Genomic DNA, 25,465 nt, shown 5'->3' with positions numbered 1-25,465 from the left:
ATCCTAAATAAATAAAGGAACATTTTGGTGGGAACATTTTTTAAGTAGACAAACAAAGACATCAAATACATTGTATAGAATGTACTGGGCTCTCTTTATTAAAGCTCTTAATGTGCATTTTACAACATTAATCAAATAAATCTCACCCCAGAGGATCAGTCCTGCAAAGTCTGATTCAAGAATATTTCATAAAAATGTGTTGTGAGAGTCAGGATCAACATTTTATACTCTCCATGGTATCAGAAGTCCTTTCATTCAACATATTTCCTCCTTATGTCTATCACTGTCCTCTCCAAAGCCCATCAATCCCATCACAAGTTCAACAGGCTGTTCTTCTCTGGGCACCTCGTCCTCATGCCCCTCACTGGCATATAATACCTCAGCTCCTTCCAGAAGCGTGAGGACAAGAAAAGAGAGGGTGAGGAGAGAGGGGGCGAAGCCAGCTCCCCTCTCTTCTCCTCCACCTCCTCTTTTCTCCACCTCCCACACCTCAACCCTTTGGTCCTCCTTGTCCTGCTACTCTTCCACCAGCAGACGGCGCCCTGGCGCTCCCGGAGGCGGCGCACCGACTCAGGGAAGAGGGCCAGCTGTGTAGGGGTGACCTCCTCCAGCTCCACCAGGACCACCTTAAGGGAGCCCTCCAGCAGGGCACGGTGCATGGCCGTCTGACTCTCGAAGCTCTGCCAGGCCTCCAGGACACCGCTGCTGCTGTCACTGTGGCCTCCACTGCAGAACGTAGAGCCAGAGTAGACCAGGAGGAGACGCCGGCTGGCCAGCATGCTCTTCTCCACAGCATCTACTACGGCTAGAGAGGGAGGAGGGAGGAGAAGAAGGCGATGGGGGGCAGGAAGGAGGGAGGAGAAGAGGGAGAGGGGGGCAGGGAGGAGGGAGGAGGGAGGAGAAGAGGGAGGGGGTAAAGGAAGAGGGAGGAGACAAGGGAGTGGGAGGATAAGAAGGAAATGGGGGCAGGAAGGTGGGAGGAGAAGAGGGAAAGGGGGAAGGGAGGACGGAGGAGAAGAGGGAGAGAGGGATAGGGAGGACGGAGGAGAAGAGAGAAATGGAGGAGAAGAAGGCGATGGGGGCAGGAAGGAGGGAGGAGAAGAGGGAGAGGGGGCCAGGGAGGACGGAGGAGAAGAGGGAGAGGGGGGAAGGGAGGAGGGAGGAGGGAGGAGAAGAGGGAGAGGGGGGTCAGGGAGGAGGGACAAGAAGAGGGAGAGGGGGGCAGGGAGAAGAACAGGGGAAGGGGGAAAGAGAGGAGGGAGGAGAAGAGGGAGAGGGGGAAAGGGAGCATGGAAAATGGTTATTAAAACATTGATTTACAATTAAGATGGTTTCAGAAGGTCTTTATGACTTCAGAAAGATTCCACATATTTCATCATCATGTTACATGTGTGCTAATGCCAATGTTAAGATAATCTTGTGGAACCTGGAGCCCCAGGGTCGAACCGAGATGTCTTACCTTCCCCTGGTAGGCTGTCCCGGCCCAGTATGAAGAGCCTGTAGCCACACTTCCCCTCCAGAACCTGGGGCAACGTGTGGAGGGCAAACATCTCTGCCTCCCCACAGGCCCTGCCCCCATCCCCATCCCCAAACAGACGGGGGTACGCCACGTACGCATCATATAGCTTCCCATCAGAGTCTGTTGCATGCAGGACAAGGACATGTAAAACAAAATAGGTGTGTTAGTGCTGGGCTGGAACAAAAGTCTCCACAAACCTGCCTAACAGAGGAGGCTTGGTTATTTATGACACCATAGTTGATTGTGTTTCATGGTAACATGGCCTATTCAGTGCCTCTTATGAAACTCTCTCTGTTTCCTCTGTCATGGAAATGCCGTGCTTACATACTGCAGCTGTGGGATGTGCTACAGTACCTTGCTACATTTGCTACTGATTTTACTTGTGGTCAGGTGGGGAGTGGGAAACAAGCAAAGCAACATTCGTGTGTGGGTTTAAATGTGGGCCTGGGGGTTTGTGGGGAGACATGCTGTATGTGCATTACTGTCTGTATCTGGTGTAGGAATGTATGTTTATGTTAGTGCAAGTTTCCATTCTGTAAATGCACACCATGCAATGAGTCTGCAGATAGTGTGTATGTGTGCGTGTGTGTGTGTGTGTGTGTGTGTGTGTGTGTGTGTGTGTGTGTGTGTGTGTGTGTGCATGTCTGCGTGTGCGAGCTCAGGTATGTTTCTATTCATGTTTCCTTGAGTGTGCTTGGGCAACATTTGTGTGGTAAAGTGTCTCTCATTGTGTACCTGTGTTTGTGTAGAGAAGCAGGAACACCCTCCTTAGCGACAGCACAATGTCAATCTTAAAGTGATGGTAAATAACAACACTAACAGTAAACACCAATACCAGACTAGTCAGTAGTACCCCAATAGGGAGCAGGTTGTTTGGATCTGTGCAGAAAAAGAGAGAAGATAGCATTTATAACAGCATTTATAACAGTTTTTACCCAAGGTCAAGCTGACTGGCTTCAATTCTTCAACCTGTTTTTTCAAAAGTGGTGAGGTGACAGATGTTATAATACACTATCAAAACAAGTAAATGGCCAGGATAATTGTGTGTGATCTCTTCTGAAACATAAAAATGTTATCTTCCAGGAAGTGTTGTCTAACCTGTAGGCTGTAGTGTGAAGGAGGCTGAAGGACTGCCTCTATCGCTGGAAACCTTACACGTGTAATTGATGTAAAAGTCTTCCTCTTCCACCATCAAGAAAGTCAAATTAAGCTCCAACCATACACCCTTCTCTTCTCTCCACTCCCTGGTTTAGGGGGAGGGGAAGAAGACAGACAAGTTCCCCCTTGTGAACGCACAATCAAACCATCATGGCCACAGTTCACAAAATAGCATTGTATGTTATGTTAAGTTCCATTCAAAGCAAACACTACTGTATGTATTCAGGTATATGGATCCAATTGTAATCTTAGCGCTATACCTGATATGGTTCCAACAGTTTAGATACTATACAGTAGAACATCTACCTGGATGACACAGAATACACGTAAAGACCAACGCCGGAGTAGAGAAGCAGGTACGGGGAGTAAACATTGAATAAGGAACAGACATGGACCAGCGGCAACACACAGGTAACATGGTGACATATGACAATTAATGCAGCAGAGGGGAAAAGAGCTGGGGAACTGACAGATATAGGGGAGGTAATACCACAGGTGATTGAATCCAGGTGAGTCCAATAATTTGCTGATGCGCGCGATGAGGTAAGCAGGTGTGCGTAATGATGGTGGCAGGAGTGCACAGTGCTGGGCAGCCTGGCGCGAGAGAGTGGTAGCAGGCGTGACAAGACAGGCATATTCAGTGCTATGAAAAAGTATTTCTGATTTTCTCTGCATATTTTTTATACTGAATATTATCAGATCTTCAAACAAAACCTAATATTAGATAAAGAGAACCTGAGTGTACAAAAATAATATATATATACTTATTTCATTTATTTAATTAAAGTTATGCAAGTGTGAAAAGTAATTGCTCCCTTACAGTCTACAACTCATTGTGCAAACTTTAGCTGCAATGACTGCAACCAAATGCTTCCTGTAGTTGTTGATCAGTCTCTCACATCGCTGTGGAGGAATTTTGGCCCACTCTTGCATGCAGAATTGCTTTAACTCAGCGACATTTGTGAGTTTTCAAGCATGAACTGCTCATTTCAAGTCCTGCCACAACATCTCAACTGGGATTAGGTTTGGACTTTGACTTGGCCATTACAAAACTTCACATTTGTTGTTTTTTAACCATTTTCATGTAGACTTGACTGTGTGTTTTGGATCATTGTCTTGCTGCATGACCAAGCTGCGCTTCAGCTTCAACTCACAGACAGATGGACAGAAAGTTGTTCAGGTTCTGAGGCACAGGGGAATTGGGTGGTGCATAACTTTGATACTTTTATTTGTAAACTCAGGTTCCCTTTATCTAATATTAGGTTTTGGTTGAAGATCTGATAACATTTAGTATCAAAAATATACAAAAAAAGAGCAAATCAGAAAGGGGGCAAATACTTCTTCACAGAACTGTAGAATTCTTCCATTGTGTATTGTGATGCTGTTGTGTTGTCTCAACCTACCTTTGTGATTCCTGAAAGACGCCGCGCTCTGAGACAATTTTGGAAATTGAGTTCTCTCGCGCTATCCAATTCAAATTTGCACAATGTTTATTCCCCACACTCGGGAGAAACACCCGACACATCTTACTGAAGGAAGAACCTAGGGGGCAAACATTGAATTCTTTATTTGCATCATGAATTAAAGAACTGTACAAACTCACGCACACACACACACACGCACACGCACACGCACACGCACACACATATACAGTACATGTTTTATAGTGGCTTACTCACCCAAATCTGCTTTGATGATCTCATTGGCAGGTTCAACCACTTTGGGCTCCAGGCAATACTCCACTGAAATTATGACAATGATTCATAAACATCATAGACAGACACAGAAAAATGCAGTCACATGACCCTATTGAACACAAGCATTTCTAAGCTCTCACAGAGCAAAGTTTCAAAGCAGCCTCTATGAAATCATAACCTCTGATTCAGGGGCATGTACTGTACACTGTCATCAGAAAGTATTCACACCCCTTTACCTTTTCCACATTTTGTTGTGTTACAGCTTGAATTTAAAATGTATTACATTTAAATATTTGTATCACTGGCCAACACACAGTATCCCATAATGTGAAAGTGGAATTATGTTTTTCAAAGTGTTTACAAATTAATAAAATATTTAAAGCTGAAATGTCTTGAGTCAATAAGTATTCAAGCCGTTTGTTATTGCAATCCTAAATACGTTCAGCAGTAAAAATGTGCCTAAAAAGTCCCATAATAAGTTGCATGGACTCACTCTGTGTGCAACAATAGTGTTTAACATGATGTTTTAATGACTACCTGATCTCTGTACCCCACACATACAGCACAACTACATGTAAGGTCCCTCAGTACAGCAGTGAATTTCAAACACAGTTTCTACCACAAAGACCAGAGAGGTTTTCCAATGCCTTGCAAAGAAGGGCAACTATTATTAGATGGGTCAAATAAAAATAAAGCAGACAGTGAATATCCCTTTGAGCATGGTGAAATAAGTTCAGGAGTAAAATTAATTACACTTTGGATGGTTACAGTTTGGATGGTGTTTCAATACACCCATCCACTGCAAAGATACAGGTGTCCTACTTAACTCTGTTGTCAGAGGAAGGAAACTGCTTAGGGATTTCACGATGAGGCCAATGGTGACTTTAAAACAGTTATGGACTTTAATGGATGTGATAGGAAAAAACAGAGGATAGATCAACAACACTGTAGTTACTCCACAATACTAACCTAATTGACAGAGTGAAAAGATGGAAGCCTATACAGAATATAAATATTCTACAACATGCATCCTGTTTGCGACAAGGCACTAAAATAAAACTAAAAAAAAAGTGGCAGAGCAATTCACTTTTTGTCCTGAATACAAAGTCTTATGTTTGTGGAAAATCCAATGCAACACACTACTGACTACCACTCTCTCTATTTTCAAGCATAGTGGTGGCTGCATCGCATTATGGGTATGCTTGTAATTGTTAAGGACTGGGGAGTTTTTCATTATAAAAAATACATGGAATTCAGCTAAACACAGGCAAAATCGTGGAGGAAAACCTAGTTCCGTCTGCTTTCCAACAGGTACTAGGAGATGAATTCACTGTTCAGCAAGTCAATAACATTAAACACAAGGCCAAATCTACACTGAAGTTGTTTACAAAGAAGACAGTGAATGTTCCTGAGGGGCCGATTTACAGTTTAGACTTAAATGTGCTTGAAAATCTATGGCAAGACCTGAAAATGGTTGTCTAGCAATGATCAGTAACCAGTTTGACTGAGCTTGAAGAATTTTAAAACAATAATGGGGAAATGTTGCACAATCCAGGTGTGGAAAGCTCTTAGAGACTTACCCAGAAAGACTCACAGCTATAATCACTACAAAGGTGATACTAACATATATTGACTCAGGGAGTTGAATACTTATGTAATCAGATATATTAGTCTCCTATTTTTTATATATTTTAAAAACATTTTAGAATTTCTGTTACACTTTGACATTACAAAGTATTTTGTGTAAATCGTTAACAAAAAAGGACAATTAAATAAATGTTAATCCCACTTTGAAACACAACAAGATGTGTGAAAACTTTCTGAAGGCACTGTATCTCTGTAATGGCTGTGGTAAGGATTGGGGGTATATGGTAATAATTTGATCTTAGATCTGTGGTTAGGGACAACTTTTATGAGCTGTACCAGCAATACTCACCGTCCACCAAACCGTTGATGGTCTCTGAGATCCTGCCGCTGAGCCCTTCCAAGGTAAAGGTCATGGTGCAGGTGTAGAACGCATGGTCCTCAAGGGTGACCACTTCTACTCGGAGTAACTCCATAGCATTGTGACTGACATAGCTAAACCTCTTCCACAAGGGATCATCTTCCACAATGGGTTCACAGCCCTGACAGGGTTCAAATAGAAATGCACACTGAAAGATAGTGGTAATGGAATATGGCTAGTAGTACTAAATGAATACACAATTACAGATAAGTTCTGATAATGTCTTACCCTAGAAGACCAACTCTCAGAACAATTCAATGCAGTACAATGTGTGAGAGCAACGAACAATGAAAGTGTATATACTGTGTCTGAAGTAACACTGTCTCAAATGTAGTCACTACATTTACATTTAAGTCATTTAGCAGACGCTCTTATCCAGAGCGACTTACAAAATGGTGCATTCACCTTATGATATCCAGTGGAACAACCACTTTACAATAGTGCATCTAAATCTTTTAGGGGGAGGGGGGGGGGGTTAGAAGGATTACTTTATCCTATCCTAGGTATTCCTTAAAGAGGTGGGGTTTCAGGTGTCTCCGGAAGGTGGTGATTGACTCCGCTGTCCTGGCGTCGTGAGGGAGCGAACAGTTTTGACTGGGCTGAGCGGGAACTGTGCTTCCTCAGAGGTAGGGGGGCCAGCAGGCCAGTGGTGGATGAACGCAGTGCCCTTGTTTGGGTGTAGGGCCTGATCAGAGCCTGAAGGTATGGAGGTGCCGTTCCCTTCACAGCTCCGTAGGCAATCACCATGGTCTTGTAGCGGATGCGAGCTTCAACTGGAAGCCAGTGGAGAGAGCGGAGGAGCGGGGTGACGTGAGAGAACTTGGGAAGGTTGAACACCAGACGGGCTGCGGCGTTCTGGATGAGTTGTAGGGGTTTAATGGCACAGGCAGGGAGCCCAGCCAACAGCGAGTTGCAGTAATCCAGACGGGAGATGACAAGTGCCTGGATTAGGACCTGCGCCGCTTCCTGTGTGAGGCAGGGTCGTACTCTGCGAATGTTGTAGAGCATGAACCTACAGGATCGGGTCACTGCCTTGATGTTAGTGGAGAACGACAGGGTGTTGTCCAGGATCACGCCAAGGTTCTTAGCACTCTGGGAGGAGGACACAAGGGAGTTGTCAACCGTGATGGCGAGATCATGGAACGGGCAGTCCTTCCCCGGGAGGAAGAGCAGCTCCGTCTTGCCGAGGTTCAGCTTGAGCTGGTGATCCGTCATCCACACTGATATGTCTGACAGACATGCAGAGATGCGATTCGCCGCCTGGTTATCAGAAGGGGGAAAGGAGAAGATTAATTGTGTGTCGTCTGCATAGCAATGATAGGAGAGACCATGTGAGGATATGACAGAGCCAAGTGACTTGGTGTATAGCGAGAATAGGAGAGGGCCTAGAACAGAGCCCTGGGGGACACCAGTGGTGAGAGCGCATGGTGCGGAGACAGATTCTCGCCACGCCACCTGGTAGGAGCGACCTGTCAGGTAGGACGCAATCCAAGCGTGGGCCGCGCCGGAGATGCCCAACTCGGAGAGGGTGGAGAGGAAGATCTGATGGTTCACAGTATCAAAGGCAGCAGATAGGTCTAGAAGGATGAGAGCAGTGGAGAGAGAGTTAGCTTTAGCAGTGCGGAGAGCCTCCATGACACAGAGAAGAGCAGTCTCAGTTGAATGCCCAGTCTTGAAACCTGACTAGTCACTAGTAGTAATAACCCTACATTCATATAGTTTTAAACACAAATTAAGCAGACATAGAAATGGACTGAATGACTGAAAATAAAGATTTCAAACAGGCTTTCCAGCAGTGTCAGGCATGGGACCAGAAATCCGCCTGGGCAATTCTGACACACCAGACCCTTTTTCCATTGAGGCCCTGACATTGGCCGATTTTCTTTCCTTGAAGCCCCCAAAAGGCCAGTTTTTGTCTCTGTGGCCCCCATTCTCAGCCAGATAATGATAATTCTGTACAAAAAAAAAAGTTAGACGTTCCCATTGGACCAGCCCATTCGGTATTTTCCCGAAATGCCATTTGGCCAGTCCGCCCCTGCTGTCAGGCGTCCCCTCTCAACACTCTCTTATTGCACTGCACTGTCTGTTTACCCCATTGGACTCACCTTGTACCACTGGATGGAGTAATTGTCCACTTCCCTGATATGGTCACTCAATGGGCAGTTCAGGAAAGATGTGGCTGTGTTGGTCAGGACCTGTTGGGCCTTTTCTGGTCGACCGCATTCTTCTGGGTTGGTGTGGTTCACAATCAGTAAGGCCACCTTCTTGTAGCACTCGGTGGGTAGTCTTATCAAAGGTAACAGGAAAGATTTACACCACACACTCATATACACACACATATATACACACACACAGCAGACAAAAGTATAGCCCCTACCTCACAACACACACGCACATATACACACACACACACAGCAGACAAAAGTATAGCCCCTACCTCACAACACACTCATAGTCTCCAGCATCCTCCATCGTGATGTTAAAAATCCAGAGTGTCTTCCCCCGCACCAGAGTCTTTCCTTTTTCCCTGGACAGCTCTATCCCAGTCCTTGGGTCATACCATGAGATGTTATAGGGGATGCTGCGGTTGTCAGACACGTTGAGGTCCACCAGGGTGGATGTCAACATGGCAGCATCACCAGAAACTGAAAAGACCCGCTCAGTCTCTCGTCCGTTGTCCACACAGAGCTCTGCACACAAAGAGTATATAGAGTAAAGACAAACATGCAGTACAGGGACTGTTTGAGAACCACCATCTTATTTAATGAGGCCACCTCTTAAAGAACAAAATATGTTGGGGAAATGATGCACACCAAAAAATAATGCAACTTTTACACGTGTCATGTAGTATGCATAGACAAAGTTTTTACAGAGATGGTCCCTTCAAAATATATCTCTTCACAACAAATTCTCCAGTGTTCATTTTTTTATTAACACTGATGGTGTTAAATCAATACTGAAAGTGTTGAGTCTGTGGACCCATAGACACCAGAACAGTGTTAAATGAACACACTGATTAGTGTAAAGCCTTATTCAAATATTTCCCACAGTGCCTTGCCTTTCGAGGAAATTGTAGAGTTACCACCCGTGAATGTTTTTTTTTTGTGACAGAGACATAATTGTTGCATTAATCCATTTTTTGTCACGTAGACTTAAAAAAGTAAGATCCTAAATGAATATGTTGTCATAAAAAAGTTATATTTAACACAATGCCAAATGTGTTTCATAAGGCCTTATTTTGCAGGCATAGTTTTAACCAAATACAGGGGTTCAAAGTGAATTGTTTGTTTCAATATCTGTTTGTGCAGGTACATTGGTACATTGATTGATTAAGTGTTTGTAGCCCATTAGCAACAAATGTAAACCTTTTTTTCTGAGAGTGTAATACAAGGGCCTGAAATCCATGTTTTACAAGCCACATCAGGCCTGCAAATCACATTATGCTGGCTTACAAGGTGATGTGTAATTCCTATTGAAATCCAATCAGTGGGTGGCGATCCAACAGTTTGAAAATGAATTCATCTGCAACCTGCATTCAGAATGACTGCCAGGGTTAGGAACATTCGGAACTAACTAATTTGAACTAAGTGATTGGATTAGTTTAGAAAAATATATGTAGTTTATCTTTGTGTAGTATACGATAAATCAGTCAATCAATGTACGTGCACAAACATAGATATTGAAACAAACAATTCTAAAATATTAACCTGCAAAACAGCATACGCCGGCCGTAGATTAGATTCAAAGTGATGTGTATGAGTTTCAGGCCCCTGTATTAGGGTAAAACTAGGCCCTCAAAATAAGGCCTTATGAAAGACATATGGTATTGTGTTAAATATATATATTTTATGATAACATTCACTGATGATCTCACATAATACTGGGTGAAGTCCATACGACTGAAAATGGATGAATGCAACAACCATGTCTCTGTTAATAACAAATATTGTCATGGGTGGTAACTCTACAATTTACTCAGAAGGCAAGACAATCTGGGAAATATTTGAATAAGGCTTTACACTAAGCAGAAAGTTAATTTAACACCGTTACGGTTTTTATATGGGGTCCATAGACAACACTTTCAGTGTTGATTTAAAGGTCATGAATAGTTAAAATTATGTTTTTCATGAAATTGGATGATATTTGAAGGAAACCAGATCAAATGATGATGATCAAGGTATGAAAAATGACTGTAGATTCTACATTGATAAAGTTATATCATAATGTTACTGGTGACAATGTGACGTCACGTTAACTCTTCTTTTAATACACCAATGGTACTGTACCATGATATTCTCTTACCTAATTTAAATAACTATCATCTTTTAACCAACATTGGAGAAGACATGTTTGCAGAGGGGCATGGTTTATATAGCTAGATAGCTACTCTACTGGTGCCAAAATGTGACTGAATGATGTCAGCAAATATAATTACAAGTTTACCCTATTAATCTATGGCAAATATTCTTATATGTTTCCCCTTTCATGTCTGTCTGGTGTTAGCTAGTTACTGGCTAGCCAGGTCTTCAGCCAGCGTGGAACAAAAGGGGGGGAAGGGTAGTTTAAAACTGCATGCAGATATTTGCAGCGTTGCTTTATAAAATTATATTATTCCATCAACACCCCCCAGAGGTCAGACTTAAGTCATGACAAAGTGAAGGACCATGTTTCTGGATATAGAGCTGTTAACTTGATCCAGTTTAATTCAATCAGTACTTCTAGCTGTCCTCGTAACATGGTTGATTGATTTGTTGATTGATTGATTGATGGCTGATGAATTCTGTGGGTAAAGTTCATCCTACTTACCTCCCACTGCCTTGGAGCTGCCAGTGAGACAGAGGAGTGAGAAGAGCAAGAGCTGCAACCTCTGACTCCAATCCATAGCTGAAACAAAGAGACACACAGAATCACTCGTGAGTTTTAGTCACGGATTGCCATAATAGACTCAAACAAACTATCAGAATCAAGGGTCACATCACACTGTCCAAAATCTTCAGCAAGCAAGATGATCTCACATACAATATTATCATGCCTCTTTCTAATCATCCACTGGATCCCTTACTTGTCAGCTGAATGTCTGTCTCCCACACAAACACACTCCACAGCTACACAAATTATCCAGTGTTAAATCAACACCGAGAGTGTTAAAATAACACTGAAAGTGTGTACCCCTATAGACACTGGAACATTTTAAATAAACACACTGCTTGGTGTAAAGCCTTATTTTTTATTTATTTGTACTTTTTCCTAGAGTGCATTGCCTTTCAAGTGAATTGTGGAGATACAGTACTATCCAAGACTGTATGTGTTAGTAACAGAGACAGTGTTGTTGCATTCAATAGCTGTCCGAGCAGCTAGCCGATCGCTGCAGCTGTACATAGCCCATCTGTAAATAGCCCATCCAATCTACCTACCTCATCCCCATATTGTTTTTATTTACTTTTCTGCTCTTTTGCACACCAGTATTTCTACTTGCACATCATCATCTGCACATCTATCACTCCAGTGTTAATTTTCTAAATTGTAATTACTAGCTACTGTGGCCTATTTATTGCCTTACCTCCTCACACCATTTTCACACACTGTATATAGACTTTCTTTTTTTTCTATTGTGTTATTGACTGTACGCTTGTTTATTCCATGTGTAACTCTGTGTTGTTGTTTGTGTTGTACTGTTTTGCTTTATCTTGGCCAGGTCACAGTTGTAAATGAGAACTTGTTCTCAACTTGCCTACCTGGTTAATTAAAGGTGAAATAAAATAAAAATATATATTTTCAGTCCAAGGTCCATAAATGGTTTATTATTTAACACAATACAATACATTTTTCATATGGCATAATGTTAAGGGCCTACTCTGAACATAACAATTAAATGTTGAATTAACACTCATTGTTGTAAAATAACCCCAGTGTTGGTGTTAATAACCAGAGTTGAACCAAAACCACACCCATCATAATCATATTTCACAGCGTGCTCTATTTCAGGTTGATTTAAAATTGCAAGTACAATGATTAATTAATGTTATGCATCTCAAATATAAATGTCATACGTTTTCCAAACTAAGCCGACGTGTTACTTGGATTTATTGCGCCAGTTACTGAAATGGTTGTTCCAGTTTAGATGTGTCACGTCCTGACCATGGTAAGCTGTTATTTTCTATGGTAGAGTAGGTCAGAGCATGACAGGTGGGTTTATTCTATGTTTTCTATGTCTATGTTGTTAGGTTCTAGTTTTGGTATTTCTATGTTGGTTTGTTTGGGATGATCTCCAATTAGAGGCAGTTGGTCCTCGTTGTCTCTAATTGGAGATCATAATTAAGTAGGGTTTTTTTCCACCTGGTTTTGTGGGATCTTGTTTTTGTATTGCTCTGTGAAGCCTACAGAACGTGACATTCGTTTTTCCTTTGTTTATTGTTTTGTCTAGTGTTCTGAGTTAAAATAAATATTTATTATGAGCACTCAACACGCTGCACCTTGGTCTACTCCTTACGACGAGCGTCACAAGATGCTTTAGGTCAGGTATTCCCAAACTGGGGTATGTACAATGCCGTCGGGGGTACGCCAAATATAAATGTGATTCACATTTTCAAACAGTCCATTTATATTTTCCAACGGGGCTATAGACTTGGGTGAGGTTTTTCGTTCTCACCTTAGTAGCCTCGTTTCACTGCCAAAAATAAAATTAAACCATCTAGTGTTCAGCGAAATAACAACACGATGTCAAATACAGGTAGCCTAGTCAAATAATTAACATCCAATCACATTAACCGTTACTCTCTCGCAGGAATTCCAATACCAGTCCGTATGTAGTCAAACGTAGCTGCTGCTCATTCCGTTTGCTCGAAAATGGATAAATGGTTAAAAAAAGTAAGGTCCGCATCCATAGAGACACATAGCAGCAGTACTACACCTGCACCTGTCGACAACACAAGCTGTTCTGCTTCCACAAGCACATCCAATGCTAGCATCAGAAATTCTACATTTGTTGTTAGCCCAGCTAGCATGGACACTGACAGTTGTGAATCTGATGCAGCCGAAGAGTTACTCCCCCCTTACCCGGGAAAGCACAGAACAACAGACAGGGACGTTGGACCATCCAAGAGGCGCAAATATGATGAACTACATTGATTTGGTGTTCACTTATATTGGGAGTAGTGCATTTCCTCAGCCACAGTGTGTTATATGTGCAAAAGTACTATCTCACAACTCGATGAAACCTTCACTCTTGCGCAGACATTTAGAAACAAAACATGCCAAACTTAAAAATAAGCCACGGGAGGTTTTGAGCGAGAATTAAGATGACTTTCGAGTAGTAAGACATGTATAAAACAATAGATACAATTAATAAGAATTTGTTCTAAACTGACATACCTAGTTAAATAAAGATAAAATAAAAAAAGAAGGAGCTAGAAGCATCTTATATGGTGAGCTACCAAGTGGCTAGGACAGGCAAGCCCCATACTATTGTGGAGGACTTAATTCTTCCTGCTGCCGCGGATATGGCTGGGACTATGCTGGGGGAAAAGGCCCCAAAAACTATACAGACAGTGTCTGCATCAAACAACACTGTTTCACAACGCATCAGTGACATGGCAGGAGATGTTTTGAAACAATTACTGCTTTGCATACCAGACAGTGAATTCTATGCGTTACAGCTGGATGAGTCAACAGATGTGGCGGGCCTGGCACAGCTCCTGGTATTTGTCCGTTACGTTTATGGGGGGTCAATTAAGGAAGACATCCTCTTCTGCAAACCACTGGAAACCAGGACAATAGGAGAGGATCTTTTTTAAGTACTGGACAGCTTTGTGACATCAAATGGACTTTGGTGGTCAAGAAGTGTTGGTATCTGTACTGATGGAGCAAAAGCCATGACAGGGAGACATAGTGGAGTGGAAACGGGAGAACAAGCAGTTTCTCCCGATGCCACTTGGGTACACTGCAGCATCCACCGAGAGGCTCTAGCTGCCAAGGGAATACCTGGCAGCTTGAAAGATGTTTTGGACACTACAGTGAAAATGGTTGACTTTGTTATAGCAAGGCCCCTGAACTCTTGTGTAGTTTCTGCATTATGCAGTGATATGGGAGGCGACCATTTAACGCTTTTACAACATACAGAATAGTGCTGCTTATCAAGGGCCAAAGTATTGACATGTTTTCTTGAATTGAGAGATGAGAATAAAGTGTTCTTTACTGATCATAATTTCCCCTTGTCTGACCGCTTGCATGATGACGAGTTTCTCACACAACTGGCCTATCTGGGTGATGTTTTTTCTCGCCTGAATGATCTGAATCTAGAATTACAGGGACTCTCTGCAACTATATTCAATGTGCAGGACAAAATTGAGGCTATGATTAGGAAGTTGGAGCTCTTTTCTGTCTGCATTAACAAGGACAACACACAGGTCTTTCCATCATTGTATGTTTTTTTGTGTGCAAATCAACTCAAGCTTACGGACAATGTCAAATGTGATATAGGAAAGCACCTGAGTGAGTTGGGTGTGAAATTACGCAGGTACTTTCCAAAACGGACAACACAGACAACTGGATTCATTATGCCTTTCATGCCCTGCCTCCAGTCCACTTACCAATATCTAAACAATAGAGTCTCATCGAAATTGCAACAAGCGGTTCTGTGAAAATTGAATTTAATCAGAAGCCACTACCAGATTTCTGGATTGGACTGCGTTCAGAGTATCCTGCCTTGGCAAATAGCACTGTTAAGACACTAATGCCCTTTGCAACCACGTACTTATGTGAGAGTAGATTCTCGGCCCTCACTAGCATGAAAACTAAATACAGGCACAGACTGTGTGTGGAAAATGATTTAACACTGAGACTCTCTCCAATACAACACAACATTGCAGAGTTATGTGCATCCTTTCAAGCACACCCTTCTCATTAACCTGTGGTGAGTTATTCACAATTTTCAATGAACAAATAAGGTTTTATATGTAAGATGGCTAAATAAAGAGCAAAATCATTGATTATTATATTATTATTTGTGCCCTGGTCCTATAAGAGCTCGTTGTCACTTCCCACGAGCCGGGTTGTGAGAAACTCTCACTCATTCTTGTGTTTCATAAATGTATCATATAGTGTGCATATGGCAGGCTTACAATGATGGCAAAAAACAACATTTGAGAGTGCGCTGACCCTGGTGCTAGAGGGGGTACGCAGCTGGAGGTTGAATGTTTTAAGGGGTACGGGACTATAAAAAGGTTGGGAACCACTGCTTTAGGTAGTCTCATATTGGACTGGGACCGCAGACCGCTGCCGGAAGCTCTGGACCGCAGGCCGTCGCCAAAGACTCTGGACTGCAGGCCATCGCCAAAGACTCTGGATCGCAGGCCATCGCCAAAGACTCTGGACCGCGGAACGTCGCTGGAGGGTCCTGACCGCGGACCGTCTCAGGAAGTTCCGGACCGTGGGCCGTCTCAGGAGGTTCCGGACTGGGAACTGTCGCCGGAAGCTCCGGACTGGGAACAGTCGCTGGAAGCTCCGGACTGGGAACTGTCGCCAGAAGCTCTGGACTGGGAACTGTCGCCGGAAGCTCTGGACTGGGAACTGTTGCCGGAAGCTCTGGACTGGGAACTGTTGCCGGAAGCTCTGGACTGGGAACTGTCGCCGGAAGCTCTGGACTGGGAATGCGCACTGGAGGCCTGATGCGTGGGGCCGACACATGTGGCGCCAGACTAGTAACACGCACCTCAGGGCAAATGCGGGGAGCAGAAACAGGACACCCCGGACTGGGCAGGCGTGCTGAAGGCCTGATGCGTGGGGCTGGCACAGGTGGCGCCAGACTGGTGACACGCACCTCAGGACAAGTGCGGGGAGCAGGAACAGGACACACCGGACTGGGAATGCGCACTGGAGGCCTGATGCGTGGGGCTGGCACAGGTGGTGCCAGACTGGTAACACACACCTCAGGGCGAGTGCAGGAAGCAGGAACAGGACTCCCCGGACTGGGCAGGCGCACTGGAGGCCTGATGCGTGGGGCTGGCACAGGTGGCGCCAGACTGGTAACATGCACTTCAGGGCAAGTGCGAGGAGCAGGCACTGGGTGTACCAGGCTGGATAGACTCACTGGAGGCCGGGTACGTGGAGCAGGCACAGGATATACTGGGCCTTGGAGGCGCACTGGAGGTCTCAAGCGTAGAGCTGGCACAACCCGTCCTGGCTGGATGCTTACTTTCGCCCGGCAAACGTGGAGCGCTGGCACAGGACGCACTGGGCTGTGAATGCGCACTGTGTCGCCAGTGCGCATTCACAGCCCAAGCACCGCATAACACGGTGCTTGCTTCGTCACTCGCTCCCCACGGTAAGCACGGGGAGTTGGCTCAGGTCTCCACCCTGACTCTGCCAATATCCCCGTGTGCCTCCCCCAATTTTTTTGGGGGGGGGCTGCCTCTCGCACTTGCCTCGTGGTTGGTATAATGCCTCGTAATATCTCCGCTCCGCTTTCGCTGCCTCAATCTCCTCTTTAGGATGTCGATACTCCCCAGCCTGCCTCCAGGGTCCTTTCCCGTCCATTACACGCTGCTTGGTCCTTTGGTGGTGGGAGATTCTGTCACAGCCGTCGTAGGAAGGAGAGGACCAAAGTGCAGTGTGTGTGTCGTTCCACATTTTATTTTCACTCTGAAACTATGCATGCATATAAATAAACTGAATAACAAAACAACAAACCGTGATGCAGAGGTGAAACATACACTAACTCAAAGACAATCTCCCACAAAGCCAGCTGGAAAAAACCCCTACTTAAGTATGATCTCCAATTAGAGACAACGAGGACCAGCTGCCTCTAATTGGAGATCATCCCAAACAAAACCCAACATATAAATACAAAACTAGAACCTGACAACATAGAAAAACTACACTAGAACACCCCCCTGTCACGCCCTGACCTACTCTATCATAGAAAATAACAGCTTTCTATGGTCAGGACGTGACAATTTGGTGAAAGACCAAGTCCATATTATGGCAAGAACAGCTCAAATAAGCAAAGAGAAATGACAGTCCATCATTACTTTAAGACATGAATGTCAGTCAATCTGGATCATTTCAAGAACTTTGAAAGTTTCTTAAAGTGCAGTCGCAAAAACCATCAAGCGGTATGATGAAACTGGCTCTCATGAGGACCGCCACAGGAAAGGAAGCCTCAGAGTTATCTCAGCTGCAGAGGATAAGTTCATTAGATTTACCAGACTACCAAATCAATGCTTCACAGAGTTCAAGTAACAGACACATCTCAACATCAACTGTTCAGAGGACACTGCGTGAATCAGGCATTCATGGTTGAATTGCTGCAAAGAAACCACTACTAAAGGACACCAATAATAAGAAGAGACTTGCTTGGGCAAAGAAACATGGGCAATGGACATTTGACCATTGGAAATCTGTCCTTTGGTCTGATGAGTCCAACTGTGAGATTTTTGGTCCCAACAGCCATGTCTTTGTGAGATGCAGAGTAGGTGTACGGATGATCTCTGCATGTGTGGTTCCCACCGTGATTCATGGAGGAGGTGTGATGATGTGGGGGTGCTTTGCTGGTGACACTGTCTGTGATTTATTTATTATTCAAGGCACACTTAACCAGCATGGCTACCACAGCATTCTGCAACTATACACCATCCCATCTGATTTCTGCTTAGTGGGACTATCATTTGTTTTTAAACAGGACAATAACCCAACACACCTCCAGGCTGTGTAAGGGCTATTTGACCAAAAAGAGAGTGATGGAGTGTTGCATCAGATCAACCGACCTCAACCCAATTACATTTTACATATTTTAGTCATTTAGCAGACGCTCTTTTCCAGAGCGACTTACAGTAGAGAATGCATACACTTCATGCATTTAAAAAAAAAAATTGTACTGGCCCCCCGTGGGAATTGAACCCACAACCCTGGCATTGCAAACACCATGCTCTACCAACTGAGCCACAGGGAAGCTATTGAGATAGTTTAGGATGAGATGGACCGCAGAGTGAAGGAAAAGCAGCCAAAAGTGCTCAGCATATGTGGGAACTCCTTCAAGATGGTTGGAAAAGCATTCCAGGTGAAGCTGGTTGAGAGAATGCCAAGAGTGTGCAAAGATGTCGAAAAAGGCAGAAGGGTGGCTTCACTACTTTAAATAATCTAAAGTCCTAAATATATTTTGATTTGTTTAACACTTTTTTGGATACTACATGATTCTATATGTGTTATTTCATAGTTTTGATGTCTTCACTATTATTATACAATGTAGAAAATAGTGAAAATAAAGAAAAACCCTTGAATGAGTAGGTGTGTCCAGACTTGACTGGTACTGTGTGTATATATATATATATATATATATATATATATAGTATATAAAAATGTAATCTATTGGCCAAATTCAGCTAGTGAGCCTCCAGTTTGGGAACCATGATATACACACACATTCACACGCATTACATACTCATACATAAATAACACACACACGCATACCGACAACACAAACACAGCTATACCGACACAACACAAACACACACACTTTTACACTCATCATAGCTTAATCGTAGGGACCACAAACCTTACTATAGTCAGTCTGTTGTGGTAGCAAGGTGGGCCTCATGACATAGCTGCTGGACCATTCTGGATAACACTTTACTCTATTATCAGAACTAATTTGAAACCTGCTGTTAATCCTTCCTAATGGCCACATACATAATAAGCCCAAGTCTACCAATAGTTTGTAGTAACAATTGCAGTATGTATATGAATACATTTACCTTCTTAGAGATGATAAACCCAAGGTGCTCCTCTTCACTTCGTTTCACACGGAGGGGTTTCAGGTTCGCCGAAGTGTGATTTTAAGTTAAACTCTTTAGGTTGACAAAACAATGCTGTGGGTTGTTTTCTTGAGGTGTGAAACCTCAGCTGGATTTTCCCCCATTGGATTTGAGAATCCCCAGTCCTAACCAATCAGAGGTACAGGAGTGAGACAGAAGATGTTTGATACCCACACCTTTTAGGGGCCCTGCCTTCTCTCTTAGAGCTAGGAAGTGACTTCTACCTCAGAGATTCACAGCAACATCATGTAGATGCACTTCTTGGAACCTATTGTGCAGTCACACAACCACGGGTGCACATGGACTCTCGCTCAAACACAGGTGTGGGGAAACTATGCAACCACCAACTTTCTCTTATCTTCGTCTCTCGTTTTGGTTTCATTTTAGTCTTGCTGATCTCAATGGAAGTAGGTCAACTTAAATGTATGAATCCAGCAATAGATAAAACACTACCCAAATAATGTTTGTATATGGGGCCTCCCGAGTGGTGCAGCAGTTTAAGGCACTGCATCGCTGTGCTACAGGCATCACTACAGATCCGGGTTTGATCCTGGGCTGTGTCGCAGCCGGCTGAGACCAGGAGACCCATGAGGCGCCACACAATTGCGCCAGAATCATCCGGGGTAAGGGAGGGTTTGGCTGGCTGGGATGTCCTTGTCCCATCGCGCTCTAGCGACGTCTCCGGGCGCATGCACGCTGACTTCAGTCGCCAGCTGTACAGTGTTTCCTCCAACACATTGGTGTGGCTGGCTTCCTGGTTAAGCAAGCAGTGTGTCAAGAAGCAGTGTGGCTTGGCGGGGTCGTGTTTCGGAGGATGCATTGCTTTCAACCCCTGCCTCTCCCGAGTTCGTAAAGGAGTTGCATATGGATACCATATGGATATCAAATCAAATTGTATTTGTCACATGCGCTGAATACAAACGGTGAAATGCTTACTTACAAGCCCTTAACCAACAATCCAGTTTTAAGAATAATACCTAGAAACAAATAAAAGTAACAAATAATTAAACAGCAGCAGTAAACAGCAGCAGTAAAATAACAATAGCAAGGCTATATACAGGGGGGTACCGGTACAGAGTCAATGTGCGGGGACACTGGTTACTCGAGGTAATGCAGGTAATATGGACATGTAGGGAGAGTTATTAAAGTGACTATGCATAGATAATAAACACAGTAGCAACAACATAAAAGAGGGTGGGGCAATGCAAATACTGTAGTCTGGGTAGCCATTTGATTTAATGTTCAGGAGTCTTATGGCTTGGGGGTAGAAGCTGTTTAGAAGCCTCTTGGATCTAGACTTTGTGCTCCGGTACACCTTGCCGTGCGGTAGCAGAGAAAACAGTCTATGACTATGGTGGCTGGAGTCTGACCATTTTTAGGGCCTTCCTCTGACACCACCTGGTATAGAGGTCCTCCTTTTCCTGTAGTCCACAATCATCTCCTTAATATTGTTCATGTTGAGGGAGAGGTTGTTGTCCTGGCACCACATGACCAGGTCTCTGACCTCCTCCTTGTAGGCTGTCTAGTCATTGTCGGTGATCAGGCCTACCACTGTTTTGTCATCGACAAACTTAATGATAGTGTTGGAGTCGTGCCTGGCCGTGCAGTCATGAGTGAACAGGGAGTATAGGAGGGGACTGAGCACGCACCCCTGAGGGGCCCCTGTGTTGAGGATCAACGTGGCGGATGTGTTGTTACCTACCCTTACCACCTGGGGGCAGCCCATCAGGAGGTCCAGGAACCAGTTGCAGAGGGAGGTATTTAGTCCCAGGGTCCTTAGCTTAGTGATGAGCTTTGAGGGCACTATGGTGTTGAATGCTGATCTGTAGTCAATGAATAGCATTCTCACATAGGTGTTCCTTTTGTCCAGGTGTGAAACGGCTGTGTGGAGTGCAATCAAGATTGCATCATCTGTGGATCTGTTGGGGCGGTATGCAAATTGAAGTGAGTCTAGGGTTTCTGGGATAATGGTTTTGATGTGAACCATGACAAGACTTTCAAAGCACTTCATGGCTACAGACGTGAGTGCTATGGGTCGGTTGTCATTTATGCAGGTAAAGGAAGACCCCCATGAAATGGACAAAAATGAATGGCAACTTATTGCAACTGGGTCAAACATATACACAATCGCAAATACCACTCAAATGGATGGCAGTTCATCCAAACCTTATGGCAAGTGACATATGGCAAATGCCAAATGTCATACAACAAAAATCCCAAAGATGGTGAGCGTGCTCCACCGTAGATTTTCATATTGCAAATGGACACAAAGTCAAGACCAAGGGTCAAATTGTGAACATTTTAAACAAAAATACAACCCCCTCTAAAAAGTGCTTTCTGGACCGTTTTTCGAAGAAAAAAAAAGATTATGTCAATTATACATATATAACAACCATATGAACATACCTATGTCTTATATTATTGAGTTTGTCCATAAGGCCTATGTTTTGTCCATTTGCAATATATGATCATAGGAAGTCAAAAGTCAGTGAACCATGGCCAAATGGCATAAGAAATGTCCAAATGCCATACATAAGTATTGAAAGTACCAAATCAGGATGTTATGTCCATTTGCCATATATGATCATAGGAAGTCGGCTTCCAAACCCAAAAGTCAGTGAACCATGTCCAAATGGCATAAGAAATGTCCAAATGGCCTTTATACTGACCAAATGATAAAAATCACTACGTTAAGCCCTGAATCAACCTAGAAGGACTATTTGTCATTTTTGATCATAGGAAGTGATAGGAAGTAATAATTTGGTGCAATGAGAGGGAAGTGGGACTCTGTCGTTGGCCATAGCCCACTCCAATGCCGGTCTGGTCAGCAGGGAAATAACCGTAGAAACCTTGGACCTCAAGGTGGTGGGAGCTCCATCTGATGGGCAAAATAGAGGAAGCACCGGAGTAAGAAGCCACAGCATTTAGACCGAGTCCCGTCATATTTGTCCGACAATCAGGCATCGCTGACCTGGCGGACTGCTGGATGGGCTGGGGTGCTAGCTCGTTGGGTCGACTCGTAGAGAATCCTTCACTAGTTTGAGGTGATGCCCCTTGGGTAATGTCGAGGCGTTGAAGAACGCTGAGGACCTCATCCATAGCTGTCCCCGGTTGGCCAGCTGGTCGTGGTGTTGGCGAAGTAGGTGTCCCTGTTCACCGACCATCAGGGAGATGTCTTGATTACCTGCTGCTTCCATTTGTAGAGGCAGTATTCTGTAACGGAAACACAGGGAGTTAGAAAGCAGGTGCAGTAGGTGAGTTTAATAATAACGAACATGGCGAGACACTAAACAAGCAACACATATAGACAAGAAAACAGAACCAATACTGCCTGATGAGTGAGGCTACAGAGTGCTCGATAAAGAGGGAATAATCAAGGTAGTGATGAAGTCCAGGTGTGCGTAATGATAGATTGCCAGGACCGGTGATTAGTAAACCTGTGACGTCGAGCGCCAGAGCGAGAAAGGGGGAGTAGGTGTGTCAATATTAACTCAGTTTTCTTCAGATGTCATTACCATCTCATCATAAAACATTACATTTTAGTTTAAAGCTGAATGAGAAACACAATGGTTTTTTTGACTATTTGTATATAGGATTTGGGACTACAACATTAAGAAATAATAATTGTAATTGCTTAATCCATAAATATATGCCTGTGCTGGCTGTGCTTGTATACATTCATGAAGGCTACCACCAACAATGCAATTTCTTGTTCAAATGCTTATCTATAAAAAAAATCTAATTTTATATTGGGAACAAGCGTTTAACTCTTGAAGTAGACAGAAGAGTGATATTTCATATGTAAATATATTTATAAAAATGGTTACTTTCTGATGGTAATAACCTGGAAATCATCATTACAAACACATTTTGTGGTTGTGATGACAGTGTCGGTAATAACAATTTGCACAATCTTGGGATTTAACTGCCAGGCCATAAGATTTACTTAGTTAACATGATCAGTTATCATTTCATGAATTCCAACCACAACATAATGAGACATATTAAAATAGTTATAGCCATTGCGGTAATGACACAGAATATTCTCTTATCTTGACATATTCAAAGTGACTTTTCTTGAAGGTGGTGATAAATCCAGCCTGGTCACCCGTCATACAAGTCAGTATTTGACGTCCATCCATGTCTGAGGACACCAGGAGATGACTTGGAAACCGGCCAATAGAGGCAACAGTGAGCGCTGTTACATTCAAGCAGGTTTTGGTTTTGCTACAGCATTGTGGACAGGGATGTTGGAAAGGTGTAAGCATCTGCCTCTGTTCCAAAGGTTGCAAGTTTGAATCCAGAAAAAGAAAGTTGTTTTTAATATTTTTGTTTTAAGCATATCCCAAAATGTATACCTTTCCTTAACATTTCAGAGTTATGCCTAAACCTAACCTTAAACACTTTGACATTTGATGTTTGGAACAACTTCAAAATGTGATGTTTGAGAAACATGGATGAACATCTAATTATGATGTGAGACTGTGAGAGCTGGTAGGATATATCATACACAAAATACACAATATCATACTTCAAATTAGTGTATTAGTGTATAAAATCGAACGTACAGGCATGCAATCTCCATAGACAAACATTGGCAGCAGAGTGCCCTTACTGAAGAGCTCAGTGACTTTCAATGTGGCACTGTCATAGAATGCCAGCTTTCCAGCAAGTCAGTTCGTCAAATACATTTCTGCCCTGCTAGAGCTGCCCCGGTCAACTGTCAGTGCTGTTACTGTGAAGTGGAAATGTCTAGGATCAACAATGGCTCAGCGGCAACGTGGTAGGCCACACAAGTTCACAGAACGAAACAGCCGAGTGCTGAAGCACATAGCGCGTAAAATAATCTGTTCGGTTGAAACACTCATTACCAAGTTCTAAACTTCCTCTGGAAGTAACGGCAGCACAAGAACTGTTAGTCAGAAGCTTCATGAAATGGGTTTCCATGGCTGAGCATGCTCACCATGCGCACCATGCGCAATGCCAACAGTCGGCTGGAGTGGTGTAAAGTTCGCCGCCATTGGATTCTGGAGCAGTGGAAACGTGTTCTCTGGAGGGATGAATCACGCTTCCCCATCTTGCAGTCCGATGGATGAACACTACCTAACCCAATGCATAGTGCCAACTGTAGAGTTTGGTGGAGGAGGAATAATGGTCTGGGACTGTTTTTTATGATTCGGGTAGGACCCTTAGTTCCAGTGAAGAGAAATCTTAACGCTACAGCATACAATGACATTCTTGACAATTCTGTCCTTTCAACTTTGTGGCAACAGTTTGGGGAAGACCCTTTTCTGTTTGATCATGACAATGCCCCCGTGCACAAAGCGAGGTCCATACAGAAATGGTTTGTCGAGATCGGTGTGGAAGAACTTGACTAGCCTGCACAGAGCCCTGACCTCAACCCCATCGAACAACTTTGGGATGAAATGGAACGCTGACTGTGAGCCAGGCCTTCTCTTGTGGCTGAATGGAATCAAGTCCTTGCAGCAATGTTCCAACATCTAGCGGAAAGCCTTCCCAGAAAAGTGTAGGCTGTTATAGCAGCAAAAGAGGGACCAACTCCTCATTAATGCCCAGGATTTTGGAATGAGATGTTCGACAAGCAGGTGTCCACATACTTTTGGTTATGTAGTGTATGTGTGTGAAACATTGTTGCATTTAAACTTAAAATCCCAGGTTACTTTGTGTGCTAAATGAGAAAGGTTTTTGCAATGGGAAGAAATAGTTGGACATTCAGATTGGAAAATGCCTAGCCTAATGGTTGTGTTTTTGTATTGTTATGATTGGGACCTACTGGCTTATTATGTCCAAGTGAATTGACTGCTGTCTTTCCATCGGCCCTATTCAGTGGTGTAGTTTTTCACTCTCAAGATCACACTTTAAAAAAATAAAAAGTCCACAACAATGCTTAAACCACATCAGGACACCATTATTGAGGTCTGGGGAAAAATCTAAAAAATATATACTTGTGTGGGTGTAGTTGCCCTTTAATTCACTTGAGAAAAACAAATGACCTCCCCATTGACACAACTCAGCATTATATAATTCTGTCAGGTAGGCCTACATTGCAGTCAACATTTAATTGGAAAGTTTTTGGGGGAAACCCTTTAGAAATGTTCATGCAAACAGTGCATGGTGAATGGATTGCACATCGCAAATAGCCTACTAACCAAGACTAAGGCCAAAACTTGTTCAATACCTGATTTGCATACCCATTGTTGCCATAGTTAGCATTTACTGGTAGATATCATACGTAGAAACGTATTTCCTACCTACC

General features: G+C 43.5%; 1 protein-coding gene across 1 annotated transcript; it reads right to left on the bottom strand.

Annotated features, from left to right (window-relative positions):
* Positions 1 to 75: 75 nt before the first annotated feature.
* On the bottom strand, positions 76 to 19,663 carry LOC106582258 (interleukin-1 receptor type 1). The gene is made up of 11 exons (XM_014165149.2): positions 19,129 to 19,663; positions 11,186 to 11,263; positions 8,817 to 9,069; positions 8,485 to 8,665; positions 6,311 to 6,500; positions 4,357 to 4,419; positions 4,081 to 4,219; positions 2,618 to 2,763; positions 2,255 to 2,398; positions 1,460 to 1,639; positions 76 to 805 (listed from the first exon to the last, which is right to left on the bottom strand). Exons 2-11 carry the CDS (start codon positions 11,259 to 11,261, stop codon positions 312 to 314), a joined length of 1,866 nt encoding a protein of 621 aa, XP_014020624.2. The 5' UTR covers positions 11,262 to 11,263; positions 19,129 to 19,663; the 3' UTR covers positions 76 to 311.
* Between the last annotated feature and the right edge of the window lie 5,802 nt (positions 19,664 to 25,465).

This window comes from Salmo salar, chromosome ssa21, assembly GCF_905237065.1.
Source record: "Salmo salar chromosome ssa21, Ssal_v3.1, whole genome shotgun sequence".
In the NCBI taxonomy this organism is placed as follows: domain Eukaryota; kingdom Metazoa; phylum Chordata; class Actinopteri; order Salmoniformes; family Salmonidae; genus Salmo; species Salmo salar.
This window is presented reverse-complemented; position numbering and strand designations above follow the sequence as displayed.